This window comes from Tachysurus vachellii, chromosome 17 (genome assembly GCF_030014155.1).
Source record: "Tachysurus vachellii isolate PV-2020 chromosome 17, HZAU_Pvac_v1, whole genome shotgun sequence".
Classification (NCBI taxonomy): domain Eukaryota; kingdom Metazoa; phylum Chordata; class Actinopteri; order Siluriformes; family Bagridae; genus Tachysurus; species Tachysurus vachellii.
Genome location: NC_083476.1, coordinates 18,046,463 through 18,060,948, shown reverse-complemented (window position 1 = coordinate 18,060,948; position 14,486 = coordinate 18,046,463). Strand labels below are relative to the sequence as shown.

The window sequence follows — 14,486 nt, the reverse complement described above, 5'->3', positions numbered from 1 at the left end:
ACTGCATTTCCCATAAACCATGTACCGGGACTAATTACACTGCCACCTGTGGCCAATTACCCAGCACCTATTTAAGGCGAACTTGACACCAGTGCGAAGTCTTGATTTGCTACAGCTGTCTTACTGAGCGTTTCCTATTTGTTTCTGTTCCCGGTTCTGTGATTTGTTCCTGTATTCTCCCTTACAATTGTTTGCCGCCTGCCCTGACCTTCTGCCTGTTATTCTGTCCACGTCTTTGCCTTGCCTACTCTGTTGTGTTTGCCGTTATTGAATCCTGCCTGTTGTTTACGAGAGTGCTTAAATAAAGCTGCAAATGGATTCTCAGCCTTACGACTCGTCGTTACAGCTGCGAGCTTTGAGTGCATGAAGCGTCCAACTTTGTTTTTTTGTGTGTGTGTGTGTGAGAGAGAATAAGTGCATCATAGAGGTACATGAAGTGCACATCTTGTTAGAATTTTCAGACAATCCTCACACAAGCACTTCTACTACACAATGGCACAGAATAGTGAATAAGTATGTGATTTGGGATGCATCTAATTTAAACATTTATTTTATTTATTTCTGTGTAGACAAATCTGTATGCTGGATTAAAGTATAATCCCTTATTTTATTCCGACAATCTTTAAACGAACGAACGTCTACCACTCGATGCAGACACATGGGTTTGGTCTTCAAACTCAGTGTCTGTTTCTAGCAACATCTGTGACCTGTGACTGACTGTAATTGTAACACAACAAAATCGACGCCATAAACAGCATAATGTAACTGATGAATATTTAATTTTGACCTCATAGCAGTAAGGAATTTTGTTCAGGATTTAAAACCAAGCTGTGGTTGGAATCTGCAGTTGTTCACCTTTATTAGAGGTGTAATAAATAAACGTGGTAGCATCGGAGTGTACTTTATGCAGCGCAAAAAGTGTTGTTTGTAAATATACAGTATACATCTGAGTGTGTTTTTGTGCGTTACTATTTCATTCTGTGAAAACAGAGCAAGCTTCAGACACAGCTGTAGAGCTGAGAGGAACGTTAAAGCTCAGTGAGATAAACAACACCAAGTGACACATGGTGGGATCTGGCTTGTCTGTGTGCACACACACACACACACACACACACCAATGATGTAACTCAAAGAGAAAATGTCCAAGAATGTTGACTGTCGAACTCACAGACGCATCCAGGGCCCGTGTCTTTGCCTTAAACTGGTGTCCTGTGTGGCTCTCTCATCGAGCTCAGAGTCGTCACTGACGCTGATCTCTGGTACACGTGTAACATTAAGATCTGGTGCAGCAAGACAGGAAGCATGAGATTAAAACAGTTGCCATAGCATGCACGTGAGCATGTGCATGCGCTTCGTTTACTTACCGTTCTCTTCATTCTGTGAAGATTCGCCGACTGAACTAATGGCTCCAAGCGTATCAAGATCACCTGGAAAAAAGTGTCAAACATGTTACAGTGCTATTTAAACTTTACCCCGACATGGCAGAATAAACACACCTGACACAAATATTTAATGTTCAGGTGTCAGCTTTGAGAGAACAAAAAAAAAGAAACGTGAATCGTCTTCGGCTGCTTGAGGACTGAGATTAAAAAACACAGTTTAATGATTACAATTTATAGATCATCGATATCTAGACGAACGAGAAATATTTGTAAAGCAATGATTTTCGTGCTTTAGTACTCCTGTTATTATTAACAACAATTAAGAACAATTATAGAATTATAGAATGTTTTTTCATGTGTTTTCATATAAAGACAAAAAGTACATCCAAGAAGCATCTTGTTAATCAAAGCAATGTGTTTGTACGTAGCTAACGTAATGTGCCAGCTGAAATTTAAAAAAAAAAGTGTAGTTTATAAGGGAAAATAAATCTAGCTCAGAGCCCTGCAGTAGCTCAATAGTCCATAGATATCTAGCTAGCGTTAACTACCATGTGTTGAAACAACACTTTGTTAGCTTGCGCTAGTTTGCTAGTTATAAGATCAGTACAACGAGCTAGTTTAGACATTAAAATTCAATTGTGGGGATGTAACTTATAATGCAAGTTTAGCTCTACATTCTGCTTATGTTCACCACATGGATCTCTCAGGCACCAGAGACCCTTCAGCTTTCCAAACTCTTGTGTCAACATCCACCTGTATCTAGTCATTGATTAAAGCAGCTCACCTTCAGTTTGCTTGCTCTCCGCTGGTCGGTCTGCAGGCGCTTCTTGTTCCTTCTCATACTTCAGGTCTGACAAGATTAATAAATGTGTAAACCAACGACAATAACACAATATGAACATTCACCACAATAGGGCACCACCCTGTGTACTGACGTATACTATTATACTCGTATCCGGTCTCTATTAGTCACTCTAAAGGGGCTGTGGCTTCCCACTCCAGTACATCCAGTACATCCACCTGTTATTATTATTTTTCTGCTACAACCATGTGAAATGCCAGTGACAAACAGTTACCTGTACTAATCGTGTATGGTGTCGTATTGAAACGCTCTGCACGGACGTGCTAGAGCAGGGTTTTTAGGGTACTTAAGGTTCTTACTTGGTGCACTTGCCGTTGTGCGCATTCGTCTCAGAGCTTCCTCTCTTCTCATTTGCAGACGTGTTGTGTCTCCCATCATTACCTGTACGCAAAATAGAAAGGTCAAAACATAGCAATAAATCATCACACGCAGTCTACAAACAGAAATATTGGCACCCTGGTACAGATTGAGGGAAAAATCATTATAGTGTGTGTAACAATTATTTGTAACACACTTCCTATGACCTCCTTTTACTAGTATAGCATGAGTCTTTTCCTATAAGGCTTGAAATGGTCAAAGGTTACAGAGAAAGGATTCAGGGAGTTCCCAACACAGGATTTCTCAAGATCCGCCTTATGTCCTCTCGTTGGCTCACCGCATGGCCTTTGAAGAAACGTTAGATCAGGAGACCGGAGTGACGGTGAATAACTTGTGCTCATTAAATCATTATTGTATATTTAGAGATCATCATGTAACAAAACACATAGTTATGGATAACCACTTCAGATAACCTGCACACAAAGTAAAACATAACAAGGAACAATGTTCCAGCTAGTATAGTTAGTGCTATGTGGTAGCTCGGTGGTTAAACTGTTGGACTACTGATCGAAAGGTCATGAGTTTGAATCCCAGGTCCACCAGGCTGCCACTGCTGGGTCCCTGAGAAAGGCCCTTAACCCTCAATTGCTCAGTTGTATAAACTGAAATAAAATGTAAGTCACTCTGGATAAGGGTGTCTGCTACATACCATACATGTAGTGGTACCAATGATTGTAAAAAATCTAATTTTTTAGAATGCTTTTAAGCCTTTAGACTACATTTACTTCAATTAAAGGTTAGCTTTCGGTCATATTTTCAGGGTGGGTTTAACCTAAATTTAATAACCTTTTTTAGTCATCTTTACAGAGAGTGCCAATAAACCTGGAAGAGACTGTAACTTGTCATTTGGGACAGAAACCTCTGGATTTGTTGGTTATTTGTAGAAGAGTTTCGATGTTGTACCTGGACTCTAACCTGCTCTGGGGGCCACAAACCTCCCCAAATGAACTGCAGATAACTAAACAGCAAAATCACACTGAGGAATGTGAAGTTACTGCCGACTCCTATGACAGCTGATGTTAAAGGGAAATTATACAGGAGGTATCTGCGGAGAGGTGGAAAGAGAAAGAGAGAGAGAGAGAGAGAGAGAGAGAGAGAGAGAGCACAATGAGACAATTATATCATTAATTCATAATACATTATTACCTTCTTATTTAACATATATACTTTTTATGCTCATTTTTGTAACGCTATGCTTTGCCTTATTTCTACCCACCACAAAAAATAACTACCGTATTTTCCGCACTATAGGGCGCACCTAAGAGCCTTAAATTTTCTCAAAAATCGGCCGTGCGCCTAATAATCCGGTGCGCCTTATGTGTGCACTGAATTCCAAAAAATCTGTAAAAATGTTGTTGTGCGACTTTGGTAAGCGCTCCGTTTGATTGACTGTCGGATCATTTCCCGCTGACACAGGGACGTAATACATGCACTACGTACGCTGGCAGCGATAAACCAATCAGAGAACATTACGTAATACGTACAGTACGTACGCTTACCTCCGCCACGCCTCCGGTAGGTATACTACTGGTATGTTGCAAAACAACATTTGTTTCTTCCTAACCATTACGCGCTCCACACTCCAGTCCTGTAGGTGGAGGTAAATGCACCGTAAGTTGGTTTGCCATCCACCAATAAAAATCAGAAGAAGAAAAAGAAGTCAACATTTGTTTGTCTAAGGACCCCCGAAAATGGCACCAGTGAAGAGACATGCTTACGAGGCACAATTCAAACTACAGCCTATCAGTTACGCGGTTGTAAATGGGAATAGAGCAGCTGCGAAAGAATTCAACATCAATGAATCTATGGTTTGGAAGTGGAGGAAGCAAGAAAATGAACTGCGCCAAGTTAAGAAGACACAGTAGATGAGGACTTTGATGGATTTGTGGGAGAAGATTGATTAAAAAATAATGTGTGTGTATTGTTAAATAGTAGAATAAAGTTGAACTAAACTCACTGTTTTGCTTCCGTTACCTTTTTTGTAGACCGTATGTTTTAGCATGCGCCTTATAATACGGTGCGCCTTATGTATGGGTTAAGTACAGAAATAGACCCCGTCTATTTGATATATAATTGAGACTGCGCCTTATAATTCGGTGCGCTTTATAGTGCGGAAAATACGGTAGTTTAATATACATATGAAGTTGCACCAAAGCAAATAGCTGTTTGGGATAAAGAAGTGAGCTTTAAAAAGTTTTATGAAAGGTGAACATGGTACACACTTAATCCCAGTGAAGTAGGCATGGATCCTAAGCTGGGAAGAGTAGATCTGCACGCGGCGAGCCTGAATCTCTAACACAGCCCCAATAGTGGGCTGATACTGCAAAAAAAAAAGAAGACATTTAGAACATCTATGAAGGCTAACACTCTTGCACTCTACCACAATATATTGACTTCAATATCAAGAAAAAGATTCTAACAGTTTCAACACAATCTATTGAAATTTGGAGAGTTGACAGGCGACAACGTCGCACATCACAGCGTTGTAGCTGTATCTCCTTTAATCTGATTGTACTCACAGAGTCCGATCTGTAGTCCGAGTAGAGCTCTACTTCTATAAGCTGCTTTTGCTCTGACAGACCTGTGAGCAGCACTGGGGAGAACACCAAGGTGCTGAGGGTCTGCAGGAGACTGGAGCGATAATGCAGCATGGCCTGATGGGAAAACGGCAAGCAATGACTATAGGATGCATTTTAGGAAATTATACTAGGATGTAATATATAGGTATGATGAAAACCTGTGGAAATAAAATGTTCCAATACAATGTTTAATGACTTTAATTTTGCAGCTACAAATGTTTTGCCTATTGCTATCTCATTCACTACAGCGTTCATCACATAAATCCTTAATGACTCCATTGCGCTGCCCAACGGAGTCCTGCTACTATATTGCATTTTACCAGCAATTTCTCTGGGATTAAAAAGAACTCAACAGAAATTCTACAGAGGTGATGTTTTGAGACCAATCCCAAACCTTGAATTATATGTACATGATAGGGCGCCCTCTTGTGGCCTCAACAGTTTGTAATTTTAATCCCATAATAAATCTGCTCATTTCATGATCCAAATATACCCAACATTATCTAGTCCACAGAAAATCTAACAGAAAATCACATAAAAAAATCTTACTCACAGAGCGAGCCACGCTGGACACGATTTTTCCATCTCTGGTGTAGCAGGACATTTTGATCATGAACATGCCCAGCTGCTCATTAACAGGTGATTCTGGCATCTCCAGTTCGAGGGAGACTTGATAAGGCTGACCATACATCAACACCTGCAGCACAGACACAATTACTTGCTATTAAACTGAATTGTTTTTCAAGATAAACAGGACATTTAGAGAGGTGTGGCTTTGAAGGCATTTCATGCAATACAGTGAGTAAAACAAATAGAAAAGTGAAACTGAAAGCGGGGCTGTACATTATGTTCAGCCTTTAGACTTTAAATGAGAAGGAATAAGCAAAAAATGTGAGGATCTTACAGTACCTGCTCTTTGCCATTTTTTAGTAGTGAGACGTTAGCCATAGGGAAGGAACAGAGTATAGAGTCGGCAGATTCACAGTCACTTCTGAAACAAAATGTTCAGATACAGAAGTATTAGAACGGCGAGTCAAAACAAGACACGTTCCAATATTTTTGACCACTTGTATAATTGTCTCTTTTACGATTAAAAGCTTCTCAAAATAAAGTGCCTTTTAGAGCAACTCCAATCTAAACCTCTGATACCAAAATTGACAACAATTAACATAAAATATTTGCATTAAAAGGGTGAAGCAGCTCCTGCATAACCCCCTTTATAAACCCTTTTAGTCCTACCTAACAAAAAACACGTCTAGCAGACACAATACAATGTGTCTTTACCTGTACTGGAAGTTCACAGGCGTAGAGAAGCTGACAGTAGGCATGTACGAGTAGTAGAAGCTGCCATACAAAAAGATCGACACCCAAAGGAGCAGCAGCAGCACGCAGAAGAGGATGGCGGCCTGCAGCAGTGTACGCCGAGCCCTCAGCAGTGTCACAGCTGCCACGTCCTGGAGCCAGACCAGAAGAGGACCCATCATCGAGCCCATTCGATTCAGTCCTCAGCCGGCTAATCAGCATTCAGGTCCTCATAAATGCCCTAAACCCCTCGTCTAAACCAATTCACACCCATACAGACCTTTATGCTTTCTGACTGGTTCTCTTTATTGCGTTTCCTGAGAATCACCAACTTTAACGTCTAAATACCGGGTTTAATTCAGGACTCATTTTGAACATACGATGTCCGACCAGTGTCTTCTTATCTGAAAGACAAATAAACAGTAAATACACTGTTATAATGTTAATATAAATGAACATACACAAAATATGGGGTAGCTGGATGATTTTAGGTCCTTAAGGAAACAACACAAATTAGAATACATTAGATTACATTAGATTGAACTTTATTGTCATTACACATGTACAAGTACAAGGCAACGAAATGCAGTTTAGGTCTAACCAGAGTGCAATAGCAGCAAGTGCAGGATATACAGTGTTTACATGAGTTAAATAAATTAAATAAAATGGTAATATAGGAGTAATTTACAGATGTGTATGTACTATGAACATAATATACAGATATAGCTATATACCAAATAACTATATGGTCTAGATAAATTGCAAAAGCATCCATCTTCAGCAACTGCTTTATCTTTGTTAGGGTCATAGTGGATCCACAGTCTATCCTGAGGTATATGACAGCTGGGTAATTGTATATCTACAGTGTGCATGTGTCTAGGTGGAGCTGACATATCATTAAACACCTGATAAATACACAAAGACAGCTTTAACACCGAGGTAGTTAAATGTACACACAATGTTCTCACGTTCTGCATAACTGATATAAAGTCATCTAACATTAATATATATTTTCACACAATCATTAAGCATCAACTGCAGTCGCTTAACAACATTTGTAAATAAGAGTTAGCCATCATCATCATCATCATCATCATTAGCAGCAGCAATATAGCCTGCTAGCTAATTAGCTACCGTTATTTAAACTCCTCGTTAACTAACCGTTATTTATAATGAATCATTCGCAAACGTAAGACGGTGGTGTGAGAAATATATTCATACTCACCTTATATGAAAATAAATAAATAAATAAATAGATAGATAGATAAACACAAGAGGAAGGAACAGTGCTGAGTAACAGACTGTTAGCACTGTGGCTAAACTTCAAATACGGAAAGTGTGGAGGGACAAATTACGGACGCGCACACAAGGTAACATGAATGGTAAAAAAAAACAACTAATAACTAACTAACTAAATAAATAAATAAATAAATAAATAGCCTTTAGTCAACATTCCCATTGACACATACTTTAAATACTTGTAACTTTTTTTTTGTTAACGTTTGACTTTTAAATTCCATGTAATTTCCTTATAAAAATATTTCTTATAAACCAGTAAAAAAAATAAAAACTGATTTTAATTGATTGTTTTATATTGCCTTTATCTTTATAAATTAACAAAGAAATATGAATAAATAATATGATTTTCCTATTTAAAATTCATGTCATGTTATTACATGTATTTACTGATATAAAGGACATGTTTTTCCTGTCACTCTCACCTTGGCCTTGTTGATTGGGGATCTATATATTATATTATCTAGATATAAATTCTATCAAAAAGCTAATGCTTTTTAAAATGCTAGGTTTCGCTTAATTTATTTAATATTTAATAATTTTCTGTTTTGCCTTTTAAATAGAGAAATAAATTGTAACATAAACAAATCCCAAAGAAAATTCGATCTTACACTTTATAGCTTGCTGAAAGAAGTGAATTATAGTGCGGCTTGTGATGTGCTTGTGAGCTTGGAGGCATTTCCACATACACAGTCTCAGCATAAAGTAGTGTTCATAAATGTAACATGAGCTGGGATGGATGATGGGGGGAGGAGAATAGGCAGAGATGTTAATGTGGCCATATGGAGATGGAGCCGAGCTGTAATATCTGAGTGGGAGAGACCACTGAGGCAAAATGGAGCCACACATTCACACAAAGAGGCTGAGACTGCAGTAGTTCCCATGGTAACGGGAGACATGAGAGGCAGGGCAGTACTGGGCCACAAAAACACACACACACCAAACAAATATAGCTCTTACAGCACTTTGGTTTAATTCCAAATATAACATACCCATCGTTTATACGCTTTGCCTCTATCGTGTGTATTTTCATCCACACACACATCACCTCCCCCTCATCTTACCTAACTGGAGCAGAAATGGTACAGACCAACCCGCAGAATAGTAGAGCCCCCCAGGCTCTTTCTGGCTCGTTCCACTCCCTGCAGAGGGGCGTTTTTACTGCATCCATCAAGAGCCTAGTGCTCAGTGTAGCAGAATTGCAGTGCACTGGACTGGACAGTACCGGGAAGCATCCATACTGTCAGTGAGGGTGGGGTCCGGCTGCACTGAGAGACAAAACACACACGGAGGGAAAAAGGAATAAGGAGAGAAGAGGAGGGCGAGCACCAGAAGAGGAACACAACAAGGGTAGGATGGAGGAGATGGAAAATGAGGAGATGGGGGAAAATTTAGAAGGCCCTTCACTGGGAGATCTCGAGTGGTCTTTTTTTTCCCTCCCATCTCCTCCTTCATCCATCCTTATTTTGTTCTGCATCTTCTTCAGAAATGAGAAAGATGCACTCTATTTTTGCACTTGTGCTTTTAATAGATAACGTTGATTTCATTCAGTTTTTTATTTATTAAATCAGATTAGATTCGAAATCAAAAATGAAAATGTACGAGTGGCCGTTATGGCCATGTACTCGCTTGGCCCAGTTTATTACCTGCAGCCAATTCATGATATATGGACTGGAAACAAATCTGAAGGTTTTATTTTTCGTCAGTTGCTGAGCAATACGGTACAAAAATATGATGTAACTGTTTATTAGTCTGTAAAAAAGAAAAGCCAGCATTCAGCATTCTGATGGTGGTTAATACAACTCACTGTATAGTTAAAGAAAATATAATGTGAATATTCCAAGATGTTAGTTTTTTATTGATTTGTTAGCGAATCAAAAGAGTTCATATTAGTTTAGTTAGAAATAAAAATGTAAATCCTTTCATTTAGGTACAAATAGCAAGATCAATTGAATGAACAATTACTGATGATCGGAAGGAATTTAGCTGATCTACAGTATCGTGTAATCTATTGATTCACACTGTCACTTATCAAGGTGAGGTTTAGGTTTTCCAGGGCAGGCTGGTTTTAGAAAGGAAGTAGTGAATGGGGGGTAAGTCTCTTGAGGCAAGGACAAGTGAAGAGAACAGTAAGAGAGAGTAAGTGGTGAAGGAGAGGATGATCTTCTCTCTCGTCCTGATTCCTGTAAACATTATCACTGTGTATAATAATTAATGAAGCAATGGGGATTCACTAAGGTGTGTCCCTGTGGAAATTAAGATCCACAGTTAATACCATTTCATGTGCATTCGGAACAATTAATCCTACTAACAAGCAACTTGTGTGGTTATTTGTCTGATGCTAGTGTGGTTTTTGCCAATGCATTGATATCTGTATATGACAGGATGAAAGGAGACACACCTGTGAACAGCACCATGAGTGTCGGGCAGGCAAGGAAGCTGGTGGAACAGCTGAAGATCGAAGCTAGTTTCTGTCGGATCAAGGTGAGAGAAGGGGATTGTTTTTAAACCTTTTCTCCACTCATAGCCTAATTAGTTTTACACATACTCACAAATCTGGAATCAGTTTAATTGGCGTGGCCTAATTCTACCTTCCCTTCTGGCGACGAGGTCATGCAACCATTTAAAGAAAGAACCCAAAATTAAAATGTGCATGAACTGGAACCTCGAAACGTTCAGTCATTTCGATTAAAGTCCTCTTTACGAATCCTCCAGACACTCTCCCAGGAAAACACAGTACCCAATTCACCTACCTTCATGGTTTTTGGACAGTGGGAGGGAACTGAAATGAATACAAAATACAAAACTTAACAAAAGTCGATACTAATTACTGTCTTTGTGAAAAAAAATCAAGTGAGGAGTAGAGCCTTGTTTGGGATACAACATCACCATATAAGTGCAATACTTTTTAATAAATGATCATTTAGCATGTAATCACTGGACTGGATATGCAGATTTCTTTTCGTCGCATCCGTTCCTGGCTTCCTCAGAGAAAGACATGAGAATAGGAAGCAAGGAAAAGAAATCTAATTCTAGAAGAAAAGGCAAGCATACTAGGTTGATGCCTAACACATGAATGTGTGTGTGTGGGTGTGTGTGTGTGTGTGTGGGTGTGTGTGGAATAGCAACCTGAGAGACATTGTTCACATCTGTTTACCTATTTATGCACACCTGGCAGATTAAAGGCAACATCCGCTAGATGGCAAGTCACAGCTGAAACATGGCTGAACATCAGGTTTCTGTGTAGACCTGTAAAATGTGCAGTTTTAAACCATGTTTTTCTCTATCACAGAGTGTTAAGTGTACGTGAAGCACAACTTTATTCCATAAATATGATCGTCATCATGAGCTGCATCACAAATCAGAAAGTATGCTCAAACGTATTTAGGCTACTTAGTTGTTTTAGATTTGTATGTTAAACACTAACCTTAAATCGAAATCTGTTAGTAGTAATAGTGAAAACTAGAGAAGTCCAGCTTTAGTTTAAAAAAAGATATTTCAAGCAACTAGTATTAAACAGAAAATCATTTATATTTTTGCTGAATCACAAGCAAATGTTAGGCTAATTCTAGGTAAAAGCATTTAGAAACCTGGCTAATGTTGCAAATGATGGAAGTCGATCTCACCACAAATCACTCTTAAGTAGTTCTTTGTATCATTAAGATTTCTCAAAAGTTCAAAATGAATAAATTGGTTAAAATGCAATTAATTAACCAAGGGACTATTGTGTGTATATATTGTCGATGTTTTTAATTTTGGTCAAACTATTCCATGTGTTTTCTTGCCATCTGTTCTTCATACTTTGAGTCAGCTTTCCTGAAATATTTGACTTCCACAGGATAAGTATTTTAGCTCATCTTCTTTTTTACTAAAGATTTTGTTTCTTTTTCACAAAAGGTTTTAAATAGAATAATTAGCCTTGAGCTTAGAATCTTTACCGATCCAAAAAAACCTTTGAAGAACCCTCAAGCATATACAGCATCCTTAAATCAGTGTTTCCCAGTCATCAGGACCCCTGGAGACATTTTGGTTTTGTCCCAGCTCACAAAACGTTTACATTTCTGGTATTAAGCAGACATGCTTATCGAGAGCGACCTACATTTTTATACTACTGAGCAATTGAGGGGTTAAGGGCCTCGCTCAAGGGTCCAGCAGTGGTAGCTTGATGGACCTGGGATTTGAACTCATAACCTTTTGATCGGTGGTCCAACACCTAAACCACCAAGCTACCACAAAACCCCCAACCCGAGCGATCTGAACTCTTAAAATGAAGACTGGGATCAGAAACATTGTCGTAAAGATTAGGGAACTGTTTGAATCGAGCACTGAATGAATAAATAGATCTACTCCTGCTCCCACAGGTATCGAAAGCAGCTGCAGACTTGATGGCTTATTGCGATGCCCACGCCTGCGAGGACCCCCTCATCACCCCTGTGCCCACCTCAGAGAACCCCTTCAGGGAGAAAAAGTTCTTCTGTGCTCTTCTCTGAGCATGAAATCAGCAAGAATCGAATTAGCCTCATTTAGATGATTGATTTGTGTATGCTCATCACACACACACACACACACACACACACACACACACACAAAACACCAAAAAATGTGAGTTTTAAATTTCTGGTTCTGGAATTTGATCATTCGACTGTGGTCAAGGCTAAACATCCATAACGTGTGAGGACATTTTGTGCTACGCTGTTTTTCGTGTTCTATGAGAGACACTTAGTCTCAATTTTATTAGGCAGGTGTGCATTAGATAGAAAGTAATGATGCAGCTATAACTATATTATTTGGTGTATATGGTGAACACACACATACTACATGCACATATGCAAGCACATGATTTTTCTAACCAATGAAAATGAAATGTTTTGTGGTTGGATGTTTTATTATTTGAACTATTTCAATTACTATACAGTTAAGTAACATGTATATTGCTTTTATCCCCCAAACGGTATACAACGATCGCGATTTATACATGCTGTAGCATTCTGGGTTTTTTAATCTTCTTTTTAAGCGGCTCTGTATGCGTGAAGATTCTGGTGAAGAGCACGATACGTTGATTTTTTTCGGATCTGGTCAAATAGAATGCACTGATCTACAAAATAATTACACTTAAAAATCATCTGAAAATTTGGTTTTCAACATGGAATTAGCTATCAGCGAACTCACACGCAGGATGGATTGGAAATAGATGACTGTTAGCTAAAATCGTTCCCTTGTTTAAGAGCCCAAGCAACTGTATATGGAAAACAATTCCCATGTGATCAAATCTGAGGTTTTACAAAAATACTGCAGACAAAATTAACTGAAAAATAAAAATATCACCAAGACAGTTTGCGTTCTTGTATATCTAGGAGTGTGCATGCAGGATGATTACAACCTACGGGATTGGTTCATTTTATATAATGCATAAACCAGTTAAGTCAAGTCAAGACAAGACAATGTTCTTTCAGGACCCACCAAACTAAGAACTAAATAGAGCGATATCTATGGCTATAACTGCGGCGGTTAACTCTCAGTGCTGGTTCCGAGCCCGGTAAAAAGGGATGGTTGGGTCATGAAGGGCATCCGGTGTAAAACCTGTGCCAAAATCAAAACTTGCAGATCAGATGCTCAACTGTGGAGACCCTGAACATGACCAGTCAAAGTACGACGACAACAACAATTAATAGTCAAGTCTGCAGACAAAAAGCACAATGTTAACACTGAGAAGGTAGGATTTCTGAGCTGGAAACTACTAATCAAGGAAAACCTTTTGTCAGTTCATGAATGAAAACTGAATTTATGTTTATACTAGTTTGCCCAATTACTTTAGATCCTGGAAGAAGTGAGTTATTACATATAATATGTCCTGTAAATACTACACCATTCAACCAGATTTGGAGGTAAATACCCGCAAATTCAAGTCTTAATCTGTACTCAATCATTATTTACTTCAATATACTGTACTAGACATATTTATTAACTGTGTACTGTGTGTAATTAACATATACATACATATATATACATATATATATATATATATATATACATATATATACATATATATATATACATATACATATATATATATATATATATACATATACATATATATATATATATATATATATATATATATACACATACATATATATATATACACATACATATATATATATACACATACATATACATATATACACATACACACATACATATATACACATACACACATATATATACATACACATACATATAAATATACATATACACACACACATATATATACACACATACATATATATACACACATACATATATATATATACACATACATATATATATATATATATATATATATATATATATATATATATATATATATATATATACACACACTGTATAAAAAAAGCTAGTGACATCATTTCCATAAAATGAAGCCATGACACCTGGTGCAGAAGTAATTGTAAATACTCTGACAGACAGACAAACAGTACTGAATTGTCATACACCATACAATCTACTTTCATAGCATGATTTTATTTTAAAAGAGAAATGCACTACAGGAAAATAAGTGTGTATGTATATATATCTTTTTCACTTTCACAGTAAACGTTTGGCAGTGTTTTCACGTTTAAACACCAGAAGTAAAACATTTGCTAAAGAGTAAAACACTTTGAAACATGTCTGAGACGTTTCACAAAT

At 38.0% G+C, this 14,486-nt stretch overlaps 2 protein-coding genes across 4 annotated transcripts; one reads left to right on the top strand and one right to left on the bottom strand.

The window, feature by feature from the left end:
- Positions 1-395: 395 nt before the first annotated feature.
- bscl2 (BSCL2 lipid droplet biogenesis associated, seipin) lies at positions 396-7,836 on the bottom strand. 3 transcript variants are annotated; one of them, XM_060890868.1, is made up of 12 exons: positions 7,729-7,836; positions 6,784-6,907; positions 6,486-6,655; positions 6,111-6,192; positions 5,755-5,898; positions 5,142-5,276; positions 4,845-4,942; positions 3,526-3,667; positions 2,544-2,625; positions 2,167-2,232; positions 1,365-1,427; positions 396-1,280 (listed from the first exon to the last, which is right to left on the bottom strand). In XM_060890868.1, exons 3-12 carry the CDS (start codon positions 6,527-6,529, stop codon positions 1,165-1,167), a joined length of 972 nt encoding a protein of 323 aa, XP_060746851.1. In that variant the 5' UTR covers positions 6,530-6,655; positions 6,784-6,907; positions 7,729-7,836; the 3' UTR covers positions 396-1,164. The 3 variants fall into 3 exon arrangements, with proteins under 3 accessions (XP_060746851.1, XP_060746849.1, XP_060746850.1); XM_060890866.1 differs by having other exon boundaries at positions 6,486-6,907; XM_060890867.1 differs by having other exon boundaries at positions 3,538-3,667; positions 6,486-6,907.
- A 1,120-nt stretch (positions 7,837-8,956) lies between these two features.
- On the top strand, positions 8,957-13,129 carry gng3 (guanine nucleotide binding protein (G protein), gamma 3). Its single transcript, XM_060890869.1, has 3 exons — positions 8,957-9,149; positions 10,184-10,283; positions 12,161-13,129. Exons 2-3 carry the CDS (start codon positions 10,185-10,187, stop codon positions 12,287-12,289), a joined length of 228 nt encoding a protein of 75 aa, XP_060746852.1. The 5' UTR covers positions 8,957-9,149; position 10,184; the 3' UTR covers positions 12,290-13,129.
- The last annotated feature ends 1,357 nt before the right edge of the window (positions 13,130-14,486 follow it).